This window comes from Coenobita brevimanus, chromosome 46 (genome assembly GCF_032717465.1).
Source record: "Coenobita brevimanus isolate Jiangsu-jjx chromosome 46, ASM3271746v2, whole genome shotgun sequence".
Lineage (NCBI taxonomy): Eukaryota > Metazoa > Arthropoda > Malacostraca > Decapoda > Coenobitidae > Coenobita > Coenobita brevimanus.
Genome location: NC_136999.1, coordinates 54337599 through 54352384, shown reverse-complemented (window position 1 = coordinate 54352384; position 14786 = coordinate 54337599). Strand labels below are relative to the sequence as shown.

General features: G+C 40.8%; 1 protein-coding gene across 1 annotated transcript in view; it reads left to right on the top strand.

The window, feature by feature from the left end:
• Positions 1-12601, top strand: part of LOC145398739 (uncharacterized) — a 37301-nt gene extending 24700 nt beyond the window's left edge. The window contains exons 7-11 of the mRNA XM_080271537.1: positions 3081-3258; positions 5243-5374; positions 5492-5571; positions 8074-8178; positions 10913-12601. Of these exons, the coding sequence (XP_080127663.1) occupies positions 3081-3258; positions 5243-5374; positions 5492-5571; positions 8074-8178; positions 10913-11038 (621 nt within the window). The 3' untranslated portion in view covers positions 11039-12601. The remainder of the gene's footprint in view (positions 1-3080; positions 3259-5242; positions 5375-5491; positions 5572-8073; positions 8179-10912) is intronic.
• Positions 12602-14786: the final 2185 nt, after the last annotated feature.

Below are 14786 nucleotides of genomic sequence, written 5' to 3'. Positions count from 1 at the left end.
TATTTATAGAATGACAGGGAATCATCCAGGGTGCGAATTGTCCTGACGGGGAATCGTCCATGTTTTGACGGTGAATTATCTCGGAACCTGAGAATGAGAGAGCCTGCAGTGAGAGATTCAAAACATTGCAGGGGTGGCACTGCAGTCGGTATGCACTGTGTGGCGCGCGATTTGAATGTGTTTCCATTTTTCTCTGGACTTCAGAAAAGGTGATTTGGTTTCCCTGGTCACAAACCGCGAACAATTGAAACCGCAAACAGAGGAACCACGAGGACAGAGGGTCAACTGTATATATATATATATATATATATATATATATATATATATATACCGTGTTTCGTTTTCGTTTTTAAAGGCTCCAACATGCTTGCATGTGTCGGCCTTGGTCACCTAATGGCGGCTTTCCATGCTGCACGATCCATTGCAGCCTCCCTGTTCAGTCCCTTAACCCTAAGGTCACACTTAATGACCTCGTCCCATGTCTTTCTCGGTCTACCCCTCATAACCCCACCCCCAATATTAACACTTCTCACCTTCCTCACCCAACTATCATCCCCCATCCTCTCCACATGTCCAAACCACCTCAATCTACCTCTCCTCATCACAACACCAATACACTCCAGTCCCATCCTACCTCTCAACTCTTCCATTGTAAACCCAGCCCCTCCAGGCCTTGGACGCAGGGACGCACTGCACATCCACCTAATCATTGTCATTTCTGTACGTCTGAGCCGGCGAATGTCTTCCTCCTTCACTGCCCAGCATTACACTCCTAACACACGCTGCATACAAAGACCCCTTAGCACGTAGGGAGAGCCCCCTCAATGTCAGGAGAGGCAAGAGCTCCCTGAACTTCTTCCAACCACTTCTCACCCTAGCCACAGAGCTAGCTCCAGCCCCACCTCCAGCACACAACATGTCTCCTAAATAACAAAACTCTTCCACACACTCAAAAGATTCACCAGCAAGTTCAATTCTTTCACGTCTGACGATCTCCACCTGCTCACCCCGGCACGCCGTACACATAAAATCAGCATTATCTCGCAGTCTACCTCTGATACCACTACATCTCTTATGCACCCATTTATCACACACACACCGCACAAGATGGAATTACTTCCCACGCCCTTGTGGCAAACTGCACATGGCCACTCTCCCTCGTCTTTGACAGTACCGCCACCAACCCTAGATATCATCACTTTTGTTTTATCTGCATTTACCCTTAAACCCTTTTGCCCCATACCATCTCTCCACTTCCTAAACCTTTCCTCCGCCTCCCTTTCATTCTCTGCAATCAACACCAAATCATCAGCATACAACAACTCCCACGGGAGTCCGTTTCTAAAGTCACGTGAAAGGGCTTCAAGTACCATGATAAACAACATGGGACTCAAGACTGACCCCTGATGCACACCAACATTCACGGAAAACTCATCACTCAAATCTCCATTCACTCTTACCTGGGTGTGAGCACCCACATACATGGCCATAACCACCCTAACCAGCCACTCCTCCAAGCCAAGCTTTCTCATTGCCCACTTCACCCACCTCTCTAGGGACTCTGTCAAAGGCCTTTTCCAAATCAACAAAAACAAAATAAAGATCCCTTCTCCTACCAATATATTTTCCTGAAGCTGTCGAACAATGAATATGGCATCAGTGGTCCCCCTACCTGGCATAAACCCAAACTGCATCTCATCAATATTCACTCTTTCTCTAATCATACCTTCTAAAACTCTCTCCATTACCTTCATTATCTGATCTAAAAGCTTTATACCTCTATAATTCCCTCTTTCCAGGGCATCACCCTTCCCTTTATACACATTTACAATTACACTCTTCAGCCAATCATCTGGGACAACACACTCATAAATAATCCTATTTATCAGGTCAGTGACTAAACTCACCCCTATATCGCCTGAGGCCTTCAACATTTCGGCAGTCAACCCAGACACACCTGCTGCCTTCCCCACCCTCATCCTGCCTATTGCCTCACTCACAGTAGCAGTATCAATCAAAGGCCAAGGGCCAGACACTGGATCTGCTGGCTCCAAACCTTCCCTGTCCCAGTCAAACTCCTCATTCAACAACCGGTTATAATGCTCTCTCCATGCATCTTTAATATCCTCACTGTTCACCACTACCCTTCCTTCATCATTCTTCACACACTGCTCACCTATGATATCCCGATTATCCCTCTTCACCTGACCTGCCACCCTAAATATATTTTTCCTTTCCCCATGATTTAGGTTATCAAGTAATTGTCTCTGTGACTCAGACTTTGCCCTGTATACCTCTCTCCTAGCCCTACGCTTGGCAGCCAAATATTCCTCTTTGCTACCACCCTTCTTCCATTCCCGGAAAAGCCTTCTTTTCTCCTTAATTGCAGCTTCTACACCCTCATTCCACCACCAAGTTACTTTATGTTTACAGTATATAATATACATATAGTAATACCCCGGTTTAACAGTGTAATAGGTCAGGAAAAATCCATCGTTAGGCAGGGTATCGTATCTCGGGGTGGTTTTAATACATAATGAGATGCATTTTTCAGCCTTAGGTTTCCCCCTCAACCAAGTCCAAAACCCACCCAAATGAGCCCAAAAATAAGTTTCAAGCCAATATAACTGGTCTAACAGCTGTAAAGGAAGCTAACCTAAGCCTAACTCCTGTAAATAACTCATTAAAACCAACAACAAAAAATCGGAAAATTGCCAAATATATCTGGGGGAAAAAAAATCAAGCTTAGTAAACTGTACCCCCAAATGACAATGCTCACCCCACCTATAGGTAAAACACATTAATCTAAGTCTAAAAACAGTTTGTAAATCAACCGAAATGCACAATTTTGGTCTAAAATATAATCAAAATCAGTAAAAAAATCAAAATCCATCATTAAACCGGGGTTTGGCCATCATTAGGTGGGGTATGGTGGTATTTCTACCCCCATCATTAAGGCGGGGTAATGCATCTAGGGGTATCATTTATCAAGGTACACACACACACACACACACACACACACATTAAAACTTCTATTTTCATAAGAAATGGAGTAAATCATAACACTTGTATCATTGCAGGAATATGGACTGGTTGTAGTAGGAGAGGAAGAGAATGGAGAGGACGGTGATATAGATAGGGAGGAGGAGGACGACGACGTAGAAGATCTGTCGCCACGGAAGATACTGGTGAAGAAGGCGCTTATCTCGCAGGAGGCTGCAGACTTGCTCTCTAAGGGTGCCGCAAAGGGCTCACTAGGTATGTTGGTCATTGTTTATAAACCCACCACCCACTGATTTCACGTAGTCAAAGTGTCAAGTGACTGTGCTCTGGGGAGCAGGCCAAATTGTGGCTAAATATCCTTATGTTGTTGCTTAAACCTAGTCTCTCTGGCTGGGCAGACCTGTCAACCACAAGTAAGCAGCAGCTTCTGTGAGACCGTCCTATAGATACAGCGCATTTTAAACATAAGGCATGGGAATGTAATTCCAATTTTTCCAAATGATCCATTCTTTGTCCCAACACGATCCTCCTCCCCCTTCCAGACACCACCTTCATGAACATATCTACAGTACTGTGTTAAGAAAGGTCAAATGTAATCACATCTTTGTCACACAAAGTGCACTTCAGATAAGGGTGGATTTTTGTGCAGTTTGGGATGTTGGGAATGAACCAGTTTTTTGGACATGGAACAAAAATAGTTGTACTGTTGGATACCAAATAACTTTTTTGTACATTTCAATACATCCTAAACAGGAAATGAAAAGAATGATTAGTACTGCACTGATGCTACTAGAAGTTTTGTAAAACTGAAATACAAAGGCAAGTGATGGAGTGGAAGGAAGGTGGTGGGTGCTGTGGGAACCTGCCTGCTAAATCTGAGTGTGCTGGCTACAAGAATTTTACATGAAAGTATTGAGTGACCACGCTAATATAAGAGTACGAGACTTGAGTGAGGCATAAGAGCAAAAAATCAAGAATAAGTGTTGTGGAAGTGTGATTGCTGATGAATGTGCATGAAGTATGTAGAATGGATAGGATTAGAAACATGGTGAACTCTCAATTATCGCAATATTAGGCCCAATGCAATATCTGGTGCTGCTGGCTGGGCTATTAAATCAATATCTGGTGAAATTATGTAGCATCTGGTGCTGAAACAGGACGTAACCGGCGGTTCTGTGTAATATCCAGCATTGAGGTGTATCTGCTGGCTTGCATACGGTAGCTAACTGGTGCTTTACTACTGTATTACTGTACTGTATCATTATATTATTGTATTTTATGCTTAAATTTCATCTTTTACTCATGAGAGAGTTGTTAGGATAGAGGTTCGAGACAGATAGTAACGCAGGATGTGGCAGAGTCGAATATTGAGCCAATGGGGAGTACTACGCAATATCCAGCTTTTTTTTTATTTAACTTGCATTGGGCTTGGCTGAATTTCAACAGATAATTAAGAGTTTACTTTATGTTATTCACGAAAGACATAGAAGTGGGAGATCTGTTGATTATAGGGGTCAGACGGAGAGAATGGATGTAAATAACGTGGTGAAAGGGGTTTATGTGATTGAAAGAAAGAGGAGGCATGGTAGGCCAAGATGAAGGTGGGTGGATGTAATGAGTAGGTTGTGAGATGTGAGACATGGAAGTTGATGAGACCAGTGATCTGACTAGAAATTTGTGTTGGGGGGATGAATTATGTAAGAAGGAGCACATGATAAGGATTTGGTGCCCTTTTTAAAATGCTCAGCTAGTGATGATCTTCCTGATGTATATGAAGTGCATCTTTAACAAACAAACAAAAAAAATAAATAAATAAACATGGTTAGGCTTGTGGAACTACAATTCTGGAAGTGTGAATATTGTATGAATAAGTGTCAGGTCTGTTTCAGTGGGCATGCTGTTGATAGGTCTCCCTTATTCATGCTTTTTCTCTCCTTGTTTTTAGGCCCACCTTACCCCATCTTTAGGTGGGTAAAACAGTATGATGATGAATTTGGTGGTGGTGGTGTTGGTGTTGGTGATGGTTATGACACCCTTTTGGGAAAATCCTCAGGAGGAAGAGGCAAGGCATCGGTGAAGTAGAAACATCAAATCCCAAAACTTTTTGTTTTGTTATGTAATATTTATTGTTCTTGGCAGATGTAAGTTAAAGATGATTGTTGAAGAGAAGAAATGCAGAAAAATTAATTACCAACTCTACATTGTTCTTTCGTTTAATGTTTTCCATTTTCCTTGGCAGATGTAAGGTTAAAGAAGTTTGGTGAAGAGAAGAATGACCTTGAAGATCAAGTAAGACGGCTGAAATTAGAACTTGAGGAAGAGAGAAGTAAAAACCGAAGAAGAGAGAATGGTTTAGACTACGAGAAACAGAGTAAGTGATGCTGGGTATCCCCTGCATGCGTTTTGTGTTTATAAGCCTGCTGTTTCCCCATTTTGCTGTGATTAATCTATTATAAACTGATTTTGATTCTTATTCTAAACTTTTCAGAGGAACAAAGCAAAACTGTAAACGAATATAAGTTTAGAGTTCAGAAGGCGGAGGCCGAAGTTTCTACGTTACAAGCGAATGTGAGTATGATATTTTGAAGATATTTTTCTCTTTTTTTTTTTTTTTATGTTATTCTACATTTTTCTTTTTTTCTTTTATGTAATGATTTTTATCCCCTTCTGTCATCTTTCCATACACCAGAGAAGAGCTCATTTGGCTCATACGAGAGACATAGAAGTTGTATCAGGCTCAAAATTGCTATGAAAAAAAAAAAAAAATATGGATATAAATCCCTGCTTTGAGACTGGACATTGAATTATACTTAACACATTTAGTCAGAAGATATGTTTTATACTTCATTTATCCAAACACTGGATGTTTTTACTCAGTTTAGGAGAGTTTTTTCCACACTGTAGAGGTTATATATGGCCTTCATTTGCCCCATCACTACAAGAGATCTTTCCCAAGCTAATTGAAATCATGTGGATGTAGCTGGAATAAAACAAGAAATGCATCATTGGAGTGAAGGGGTAATGGCTGACATCATCATCATCATCATCATCATCTGGACCTCCTTTCCCACCCTAGGGCAGGGTTAGGAGTAGCAATGTCAGGACAGCCCAAGTTTGCCCAATCCAGTGGGCCATGCTTGCATTCACTCATCATTCAAACCCCTGGAATGCTGGCTCTATATGTTACACCAAGAGACATTCACCACATTCTGTAGCTTCACATAAATGTATCCATTGGAGTCAGTGGCTGACACAGAACCTAAAAGATGTGCACAGTTGCCATATTTAATCATATTATGATACAGTCTGCAGTACGTATCTTCTTATTAGGAAGAATTCAGCAGCGATATAGGGCACTTTTGAAGATGATATTGTCGCTGTATGTAATATACTTCAGTGACCCAAATATGGCCTAAAAGGGTTTAAATCCTAATGATGGTTGGGATTTATTGCTCACCTTCCACTCATGGAAAGGTAACTGGTCACTTGCCCTATTTGTGTGCATGGACTGAGTTGCCTTGACTGGGCCTTTGTACTCCTGATGGGGCAGTAAAGAATGAAGGGAAATATAAAAAAAAAAGTAGGTGAAACGAGTAAAGGAATCTCAGAGAGCTGATGTTGGTGAGTAACTGAGCCTGATTTTTCCCACCCTGACCCACACACTAACCAACACCACTGCCTCACACCTCTCTGCCTCCTGCTAAACCACCTTTTCTGCTTAGGACCTCATAAATATATCTTGATTTATACTTGTTTTACTGAAGTTTGAATTTTAATTGGTTGTAGATAGATTTATGTTGTACTGAATTGGTGCTAGTTAACATTTTGTAGCTCTGTAGACACTTATAACATGAAATTTCCTTTTTATATGTAATAATACTTGTACTCTAGTATGAACTTATGCTTAACTAAATCCTATGTAGTTGAATGTGCCAGCATTTGGCTAAGATCATAGAGAGTGCAGGTTATCTAACAGAACCCTGTGGTTGTAGTTGTTAATAATCTATAGTGATAAAAGCTAACACTGTACTGATAATTGTCTGCACAGGTTTGATGAACATAATCATTCATACTAAGGCTCATTGCTATACTGTAGGTACCTTGCCTCATGTTCTGCTTTTAAAGTTTAAAGTCTGATAATTGTGTAGTTGATACATAGTCTACTAGCTTTACCAGGTTTACTGTAGAAGTGTTCAAGTAGCGTTGTGTTTCTCAAGTTATGAACTTGGAGTACACTGGCAGTATTCTTATCGGTTAAGGAAGCTTCCCAGTACCTTTTTCTTACCTGCTTGGATATTGTCTGTGACTCGTTAATATTCATGTGTGTATTTATGTCTTTTTTTATAATCAACATATTCTGTGTAAGACAACATTAATGCACGAGATGCAAAACAAACTGGTGGAGAGGTGCTTGGGAGCCTCCTGAGCTGAAGAAAATATGACCCCCATCTATTATCCTCCATGTCATTGTCACCTATACAGTCAGCTGTATTTTCTTTGGAAAGTATTTTGTACAAATTAAGTAAGTTGGCAACTAGAGTGTACTATTTTAACCAACACCATATTTCAGATGAAGTGCAAGGAGTATGTGAAAGAAGATAAGAGAAATTCTTAGGAGCAGACATTAGTTTCTAATCAAGCTGCAGTTGTAAAGTACTGTAATCAGTAACTGTATGTAATAAAGTATAGTATGTTTACCAACATTTACTGATGGTCAGTTGATGTGTCTCAAGTTTGTTAGCATTTGAGTGATGGTTAGGTTATTTGTCTTAATACTAGTAGGGTTGAACAGTTGTTCCTAATTATTGTATGAAACCTTTGAATGATTATTATTTATTGTTTACAAGAACATCGTGCAAGTGATGCATACTTACAAATACCGTAGGTGTGTAAATACACGTGCAGTAATTTACTTTGTAAGCCAGACCAAGAATGTAGTTTACACAGATTTTGCAATAGTGACATAGAGGCAGCATGAGAGTGTCCTGTATGTTTAAGATTTACCAGATATAAATAATGAGTACAGGTAGGTGTATTTTGTGTCAGCATTAACTAAAATTATCATTGCAGGTAGCGAGGCTGGATGCTCTGTCGGCTCGCTATAAGTCTCAATCTGAGGAGTTGGAGAGGAGTGAAGAAGAGTTAAAAATGGAAAAACGCAAATTACAGAGAGAGGTGAGGAAAGCATTTTTCATCTTTTGCATCAGTATGATAATGATTGATGTGGGACTTACTGTGTATTGATGTTTCACCTCATGGCATCCTCAGATTACAGTTGCTTAATATACACCATATTTCCTGTGTACAGTAGTCCCTCATAGTACACTAGTATGCGGGCGGCAAAGGACGTTGCGTACTAGGAATTCGCGTACTCAGAATACATAAACTAATGGGAAAAATTACATATGAACGGCACCCCCCTTCATGGGCAACCCTTGAGACTCCTTTCAGACCTAAGTATTGTACTGTACAGGGAAACTATCCTTTTTTTTTTGTGTGTGTGTGTGTGTGTGTGTGTGTGTGTGTGTGTGTGTGTGTGTGTGTGTGACCGACTCTGGGCATAGGCTTCACAGCCTGCTTTCAAGGCCCAGTAGTCCTCCTACATACCACACACCTATCTAAGACATATTACCTAAGATAAAGTAAACCAACAAGAGTATGGCTTTACTAAATCAACAAGGATGTGGCTTAACTAAACCAACAAGATTATGTCTGCTCACCTAAACCCAAGAGGACAATAGGCTTAATGGAGATAAGAAGGGGATCCGAGGCAGGGTGAGGTATCTAGCGTGGGTTTTGGGAGATTTAGCCATCAAGTCAGTTCGCCGTCACAACAATAAGAAGACAATTTGCCGTCTTTAATGAAGACAGCTATGAGTGACGCTAGAATATGTATTCAAAGGCGACTACAGTGAGGAAGAAACAAGTTAATTACAGTAGAACCTTTTTATCCGCGGAATTTTCATCCGCGGATTTAAGTTTCCACGTACCAAACGTATTATAATATTGTTGTACTATACACTATAACTTAATTTGAAATTGGCATGCAACTCACACTTCTTCTGTAGCTACAGTTAGCATACCTGCACCCACAGGCATTCCTGTCACTCCGCCAGTCTTATTGTAAACACCAGTCAGTTCGTTACTTACGTTGTCGTCGCCCTTCTCGTGTTTACAACTCTATTGTACTTCATTGTGTAAGTGAAAAATGGTTCCCAAGAAACAAGTAAAGGATAAAAGCAATCCTTCTAAGCCGAAGAGAGAGCGTAAGGTGTTATCTGGCGTCATGTCAGAAGGGTCATACTAGGCTCATCTCGTCACCTCACCACATTGGCACTGTAGGAACTGTACTACAATCATCGTCGTCATCATACAGCAATCATCGTCATCTATACAGCAATCATCATCATCTATACAGCAATTGTCCTCATTGTACAAAGGTTATGAAGAGAACACACAGTCATTTGGTGAGCGTTAATATGTATTTGTAATATTTTAAAGGACACAAGTCAAGAGTGAGAGCCGTGGAAATGAGTTATTTAAGAGGAGCCTGTGGAGTCACATGGAGAGACAGGCTGACGAATGAGGATATAAAGGAGCGTTGTGGTGTTGATGTGGATGTGATAGGAAGCGTTATGAGGAACACACTGAGGTGGTTTGGCCATGTGGAGAGGATGGAGGGTGAAAGACTGACGAAGAGAGTGTATGTGAGTGAGGTGGAGGGGGAAAGAGGGAGGGGGAGGCCGAGGATGAGATGGAGAAATGGGGTGGAGAGGTATATGAGAGAGGGGGGTGTGAGTTGGGAGCAGGGCAGTGAAATGGCGGGGGACAGGGCGACTTGGAGGCGATTTGTTTGTGGCCATCCCAAACGGGATTGAGGCGTCTGGCAATAGATAGATAGATAGATTGAATATTTTAAAGTATGTTTTTATTTTTTCAGGGATGTGCCTAGCTTATGTGAAAACAGTATACCATTTTGTGATGATGATTTGAGTATCCGCGAAATTTGCCTCCGCGGGGGTCTCTGGAACCTAACCTCCGCAGATAACTAGGGTCTACAGTATTGTCTGATGGGGAATTGACTTGATGGCGAATTTTCTTGGAACCCTAGCATGCACCTGCACCACTTGACACATCACTCGTCACTAGCACTTTCAACATCACTAGCTAATGCACTCACTTCGTTCATAAACCCTTCAAAGTGAAGTCATCACTTCCTCCATTCGCAACTGACAGTGTTCAATGTTTTTTAATTCTTCCTTGAATTTATCTGGGGCACAGTGTACCCGGCTGAGCTCCATCATTGACAAGTCTCCACTCCCCATCATTGGTGGTTGGCGCTTCTTGGAGTGGCAGTGTCGTGTGCTCAGGGTAAACCCCAGATTTGGACCACTCTTCACTGCCGTCTTGCTTACAATGAGTTCAATTCACGTACTAATAAAAGATACACTTTAATTTGGGGGGGGGGGGGGAAGGTCCTCACATACAATGAGGTTCACATACTCAGAACTCGCGTACTATGAGGGACTACTGTACATAGCAGAAGGCGGTGGGGGGGGGGGTAAAGATATTGGTAGTGTGTGGTAGGGGGGCAGGTAGGGCAAGGAATATAAGGTCCCAGGGGGAAAGAGATCATGGCACAAAGACAAAGAGAAAGAAAAGAAACAAGGGACAGATGAAGTGGGAAGTCCTTTGGGAGGGGAAAGGAAAAGTTGGGTAAGGAAATTGAGGAAGCGATGAGGCAAAACGTCAATACACACTAAGTCCCACATCAGTGTTTCTTTCTCCAATTTGTCTACGAACAGTGAAGCATGATAATAATGAAAAAAAAAAATAGTCTGATAAGATAAATGTATCATGATGATATGTATTGATTTGTTTATTTTAATTAACTTTTTATTTGTTTCAGTTGAGAGATGCACAAAGTAGGCTAGAGGAACTGGAAACCACTAATAATCATCTTATAAAAAGGTTTGATAAGTTAAAAAATGCAAGATCAAATTTGTTGAAGGACCTGTCCCAAGACCCAGCGTGAGTGTGGGTGTCGGCTGCGGCCTCACCTTACCTGCTGCCAACCTTCGACTTGTACGTCAACACACCATCTGCCACACCTAAAACAACTCACTCACACAGCCACATTCTTATCAATAGAAAGCTCACCCAACAATGCAGCACCACCACATTAGCCTCTGGCATACTTCATCTTAAACATCACCACATTAAATATTGGAGTTATAATAACTGGATCCACATTCCTTCTCTAAGGAAGGAGGTAATCAGGATCCATTATAACAGATCTGTTTTGTATGAGAGTTGAGCAAATCATTACAGATTGCCAAATCTACTTTGTCAGAGAGGTAATCATATGTACTGTACTGTTGCCACTCAATCCTTCTCATCAGAGAGAAGGTGAAACAGATCTGTTTTATACAGAAGTTAGCAGAACAACTCCATAGTAGGTAAGTGGAAGTGTGAGGCAGAGATGTTTACACTTCACTATCAGGAACTTGTATAAATTACACATCAATAAATAACTCTCTTCCTGATGTCACTGAGTAATTAACTGAGCATAAGGTGTATAATATGCAAAAATTTTGCTTCATAATACTGTAATCCTATATATGATGTGCAATGGCATTGCTACAAGTTGAAGAACTGAATACACCACAGTTACTACTTAACCACCTCGTTTGCTGTGATGGTTTTGCTATTAAATACTTGTCCTAGGTACTGTAGACTGTTTAGCCAATGAATGCCTTGGTGCCTCTTGCCTCATACAATCGGCCAAGTTGTATGAGGTGTTATGACGTAGGGGAAGCAGGTGAAGCTGCGAGGGTAGCACAGCACCATGTTGTCATGGTGTCCAGCCTTGTTCAAGGTGTGGTACTAGGCATGGCATCTGTGTACTGACAGTTAATGCTGGATTGATGTCTTGGCAAGCATAAATGTACTGTCTGGAGCCATAGTGTAGGATCACCCTCATATCCTGCTGCAGTCTGAGGTTAAGATGTAGCCAGGTTTACACACTGAATTAAGATATGTTGTCCAATATTAGGGTGGTGGTTCAAAGCTTTACTAGACTACATGAGGAGCAGTTTACAGTGACACCAGTACTTCTGCAGTGTGGAAGAGCTTTAAATTACCAGCAGTGGTACTTTATCATTGTGAAGCCCTGGCTGCAACCTCCTATTAGCTGGTGACAGGGAAAGGGGATGAGCAGACACTAAGGCTTAGATTGTACTGACAGTGCTGTGCTTTGCTAACAAACTGATAGCCATTGCGTTGTGCTGGCCAGGTGTTTGTGATGACAGTTAGTAGTGGACTGGATTCTATGTGCTGGTGTTAACAACTTTCTGACCACAACACCACCAGCAAGAACAGCCATGTGCAGCCGTACCCATACTCGCACATCATCAGCAAGTTTTTTTTTTTTTTTTTTTCTTTAACCCATTGAATCTGGGTAACTTCCTGTCTAGTTTAATGATATAGCTATCAGACAGTTGTAGTCGGCCTAGAAATGACTTAAGTGTTGAAGAGGTTTATTAAGGCAGTACTAACCTCTCCAATTCAAAGAGCCTTTCCTAAGCTGAGTCACATCATTTGTTAACAGTAGGAATATACTGTACTAGGAATGACGTCACGCAGACTCGTTGGGTTGATAACTATTCTTGTATACCGGTATGAAAGTTTCCAAAAAGGGTCATGATCTTGCTTTTTATTTGTACATTTTATTTTATAGCCTCTGGCCATTTCAGTCTAAAACAGCTTTAGGGATGTTTTTTAATAGAAGTTTAGGTGTGTTAAATTATTATACTGTATAATCCCTTTCTGAGTACTTCAGCTGCTTTCTTATAACCAGCTCTAGGGTAACACTCAGTGGAGCTACCAGAAAATGCTAACTAAATTTAGGTGTTTTCTCAACTTTTCTAAGTTCTGCCCTCTTCAGACCTTTAGATAATATATTTTTTCTGTTTAATTATTACAATATATATATTTAGTTCCTGTGTGGAGTGTTATGATACTGGGTGGTGCTCACTTCATGCCTTGAATATGAAGTGTTTTTTTAGTTCATTTTTGCTGTTACCAGATGATTTCTTCTCTAATTAGGCAGGATCTCTTGTAGTGAAGGGGTTAATTAAGGCTGTGTCATACCCCTTCAATTTGAAAGGTCTCTTCAAAGGTGAAAAAAAAATCATCTGGAGGCAGCAAAAGTAAGCTAAAAAGACCCCATCATATTGCAGGGGATAGCAAGTGCTGCACCAAAACAATGCATCATTATGAGTATACCTTCTGTTTGCAAGTGTGGACAACAGTAAATGAGTGCACCAGCTGTTTGGTGTGTGGTGAGAGAGAGAATGAATGTGCCACGTGTTTAACCACTGAGTAAAATTGTCTGGTTTTAGCCAGAATGATGAAAGCCCTTGTTACATGTCATATTTTTGCTCTTAAGTCTAGAGTAATTTACAGAAAATTTGTCCATGTGTGTTTCATTTCTGCCTGTAAAGCTGATTTGCTAGTTTCCCCTTGTTTACAGCTCAGTAAAAGTGTTATGGAAAAAGTGATATTTTCGGAGACATAACCGACATATAACAAGGACTTAACCTTTTACTTCCTTGGTGTACCAGTAGCAAAGAAGGGGTTACTTGAAATAGTCATTGAAGCCTTTGACTGCTAGGATATCTTTCGGTCAAGCAGAATCGTCTGGAGTTCACCTGAATCAAATGGCCAGGTGCACCACCACAGCAAAAAGGTTAACCCCTTTTTCCTTTGGTCATGTATTTTGTAGTTGATTCTTGTTATTTCCAGGTATTTAATTGGCTTCTGACCAACTTTTTGAAATCCTGGGGTTAGATACAGCCTTCATTCATCCCTTCAGTACAAGAGGGTTATTTTTTAGGTTGGTATGTCTGGAGACTGCAAGGATTAAATGAAAACTGTCACTGGATTGAAGGGGTTAAGAAGGTAATGAGTACAGCACCTGTTTGTAATTGGTGTAAAGTGCAGTATTATAAGCCTTGTTTGTGTCATTGACCCCACCAGTCTTCCCCCCACCCTTTTCTAATACACATATTGAAGTGGTTGATGTAGTCTGTATCCAACTCATCAGATTTGAAAGGTCTTTCCTGAGGTTAATAGGGGTGAGAATAGGATATTAAATATTTGACGGGATCGAAGGGGTTAAAAAGGGTGCCATCTGTAGAAGAGATGATGAACAGTTAATGGCTGATGTTTAGTCCACTTGGGAAGTGTTTTAACACTTCATTCTTAGCTGTTTACATCTTTATACAGCATGTTGATATGCTCTTGCTTGTATTCAGGCAGTGTTTCTACATGTGTTTCTCATCCTACACACCAAAAGCCATCCTAACCAAAACCCATGCATGAAGCTTTGGGTGGAGGCATGTCATTTCACCAGTAACAGAAAGTGTTATTTTCAACCATATGGGTTTTCAGAACCCCTGATACAGTACAGCCACCCACCCATGTCATGCTTGTGCACCTGGCCATTATAGTATGAGTACATATAAATGTATGTGAATTATTCAAAATTTCAAGCTTACCAACATTCGGAGAAGTTATTAGAATGACAACAGTTTCAGTCTAGGTCAGGCTGAAATTGTTTTATCTTCTCAGTTGGTAACTTTACTAGATGTTGGTAAGCCTCCCCATTCGCTTGTATGAAATCTTTGTTGATACCAAAAACCATATCAGTAATACAAACGAAGGAAATCTCTAAGGAAGATGTGTAAGAAAGCGTCCTAAGCTGATAAGAATAAAAGCCA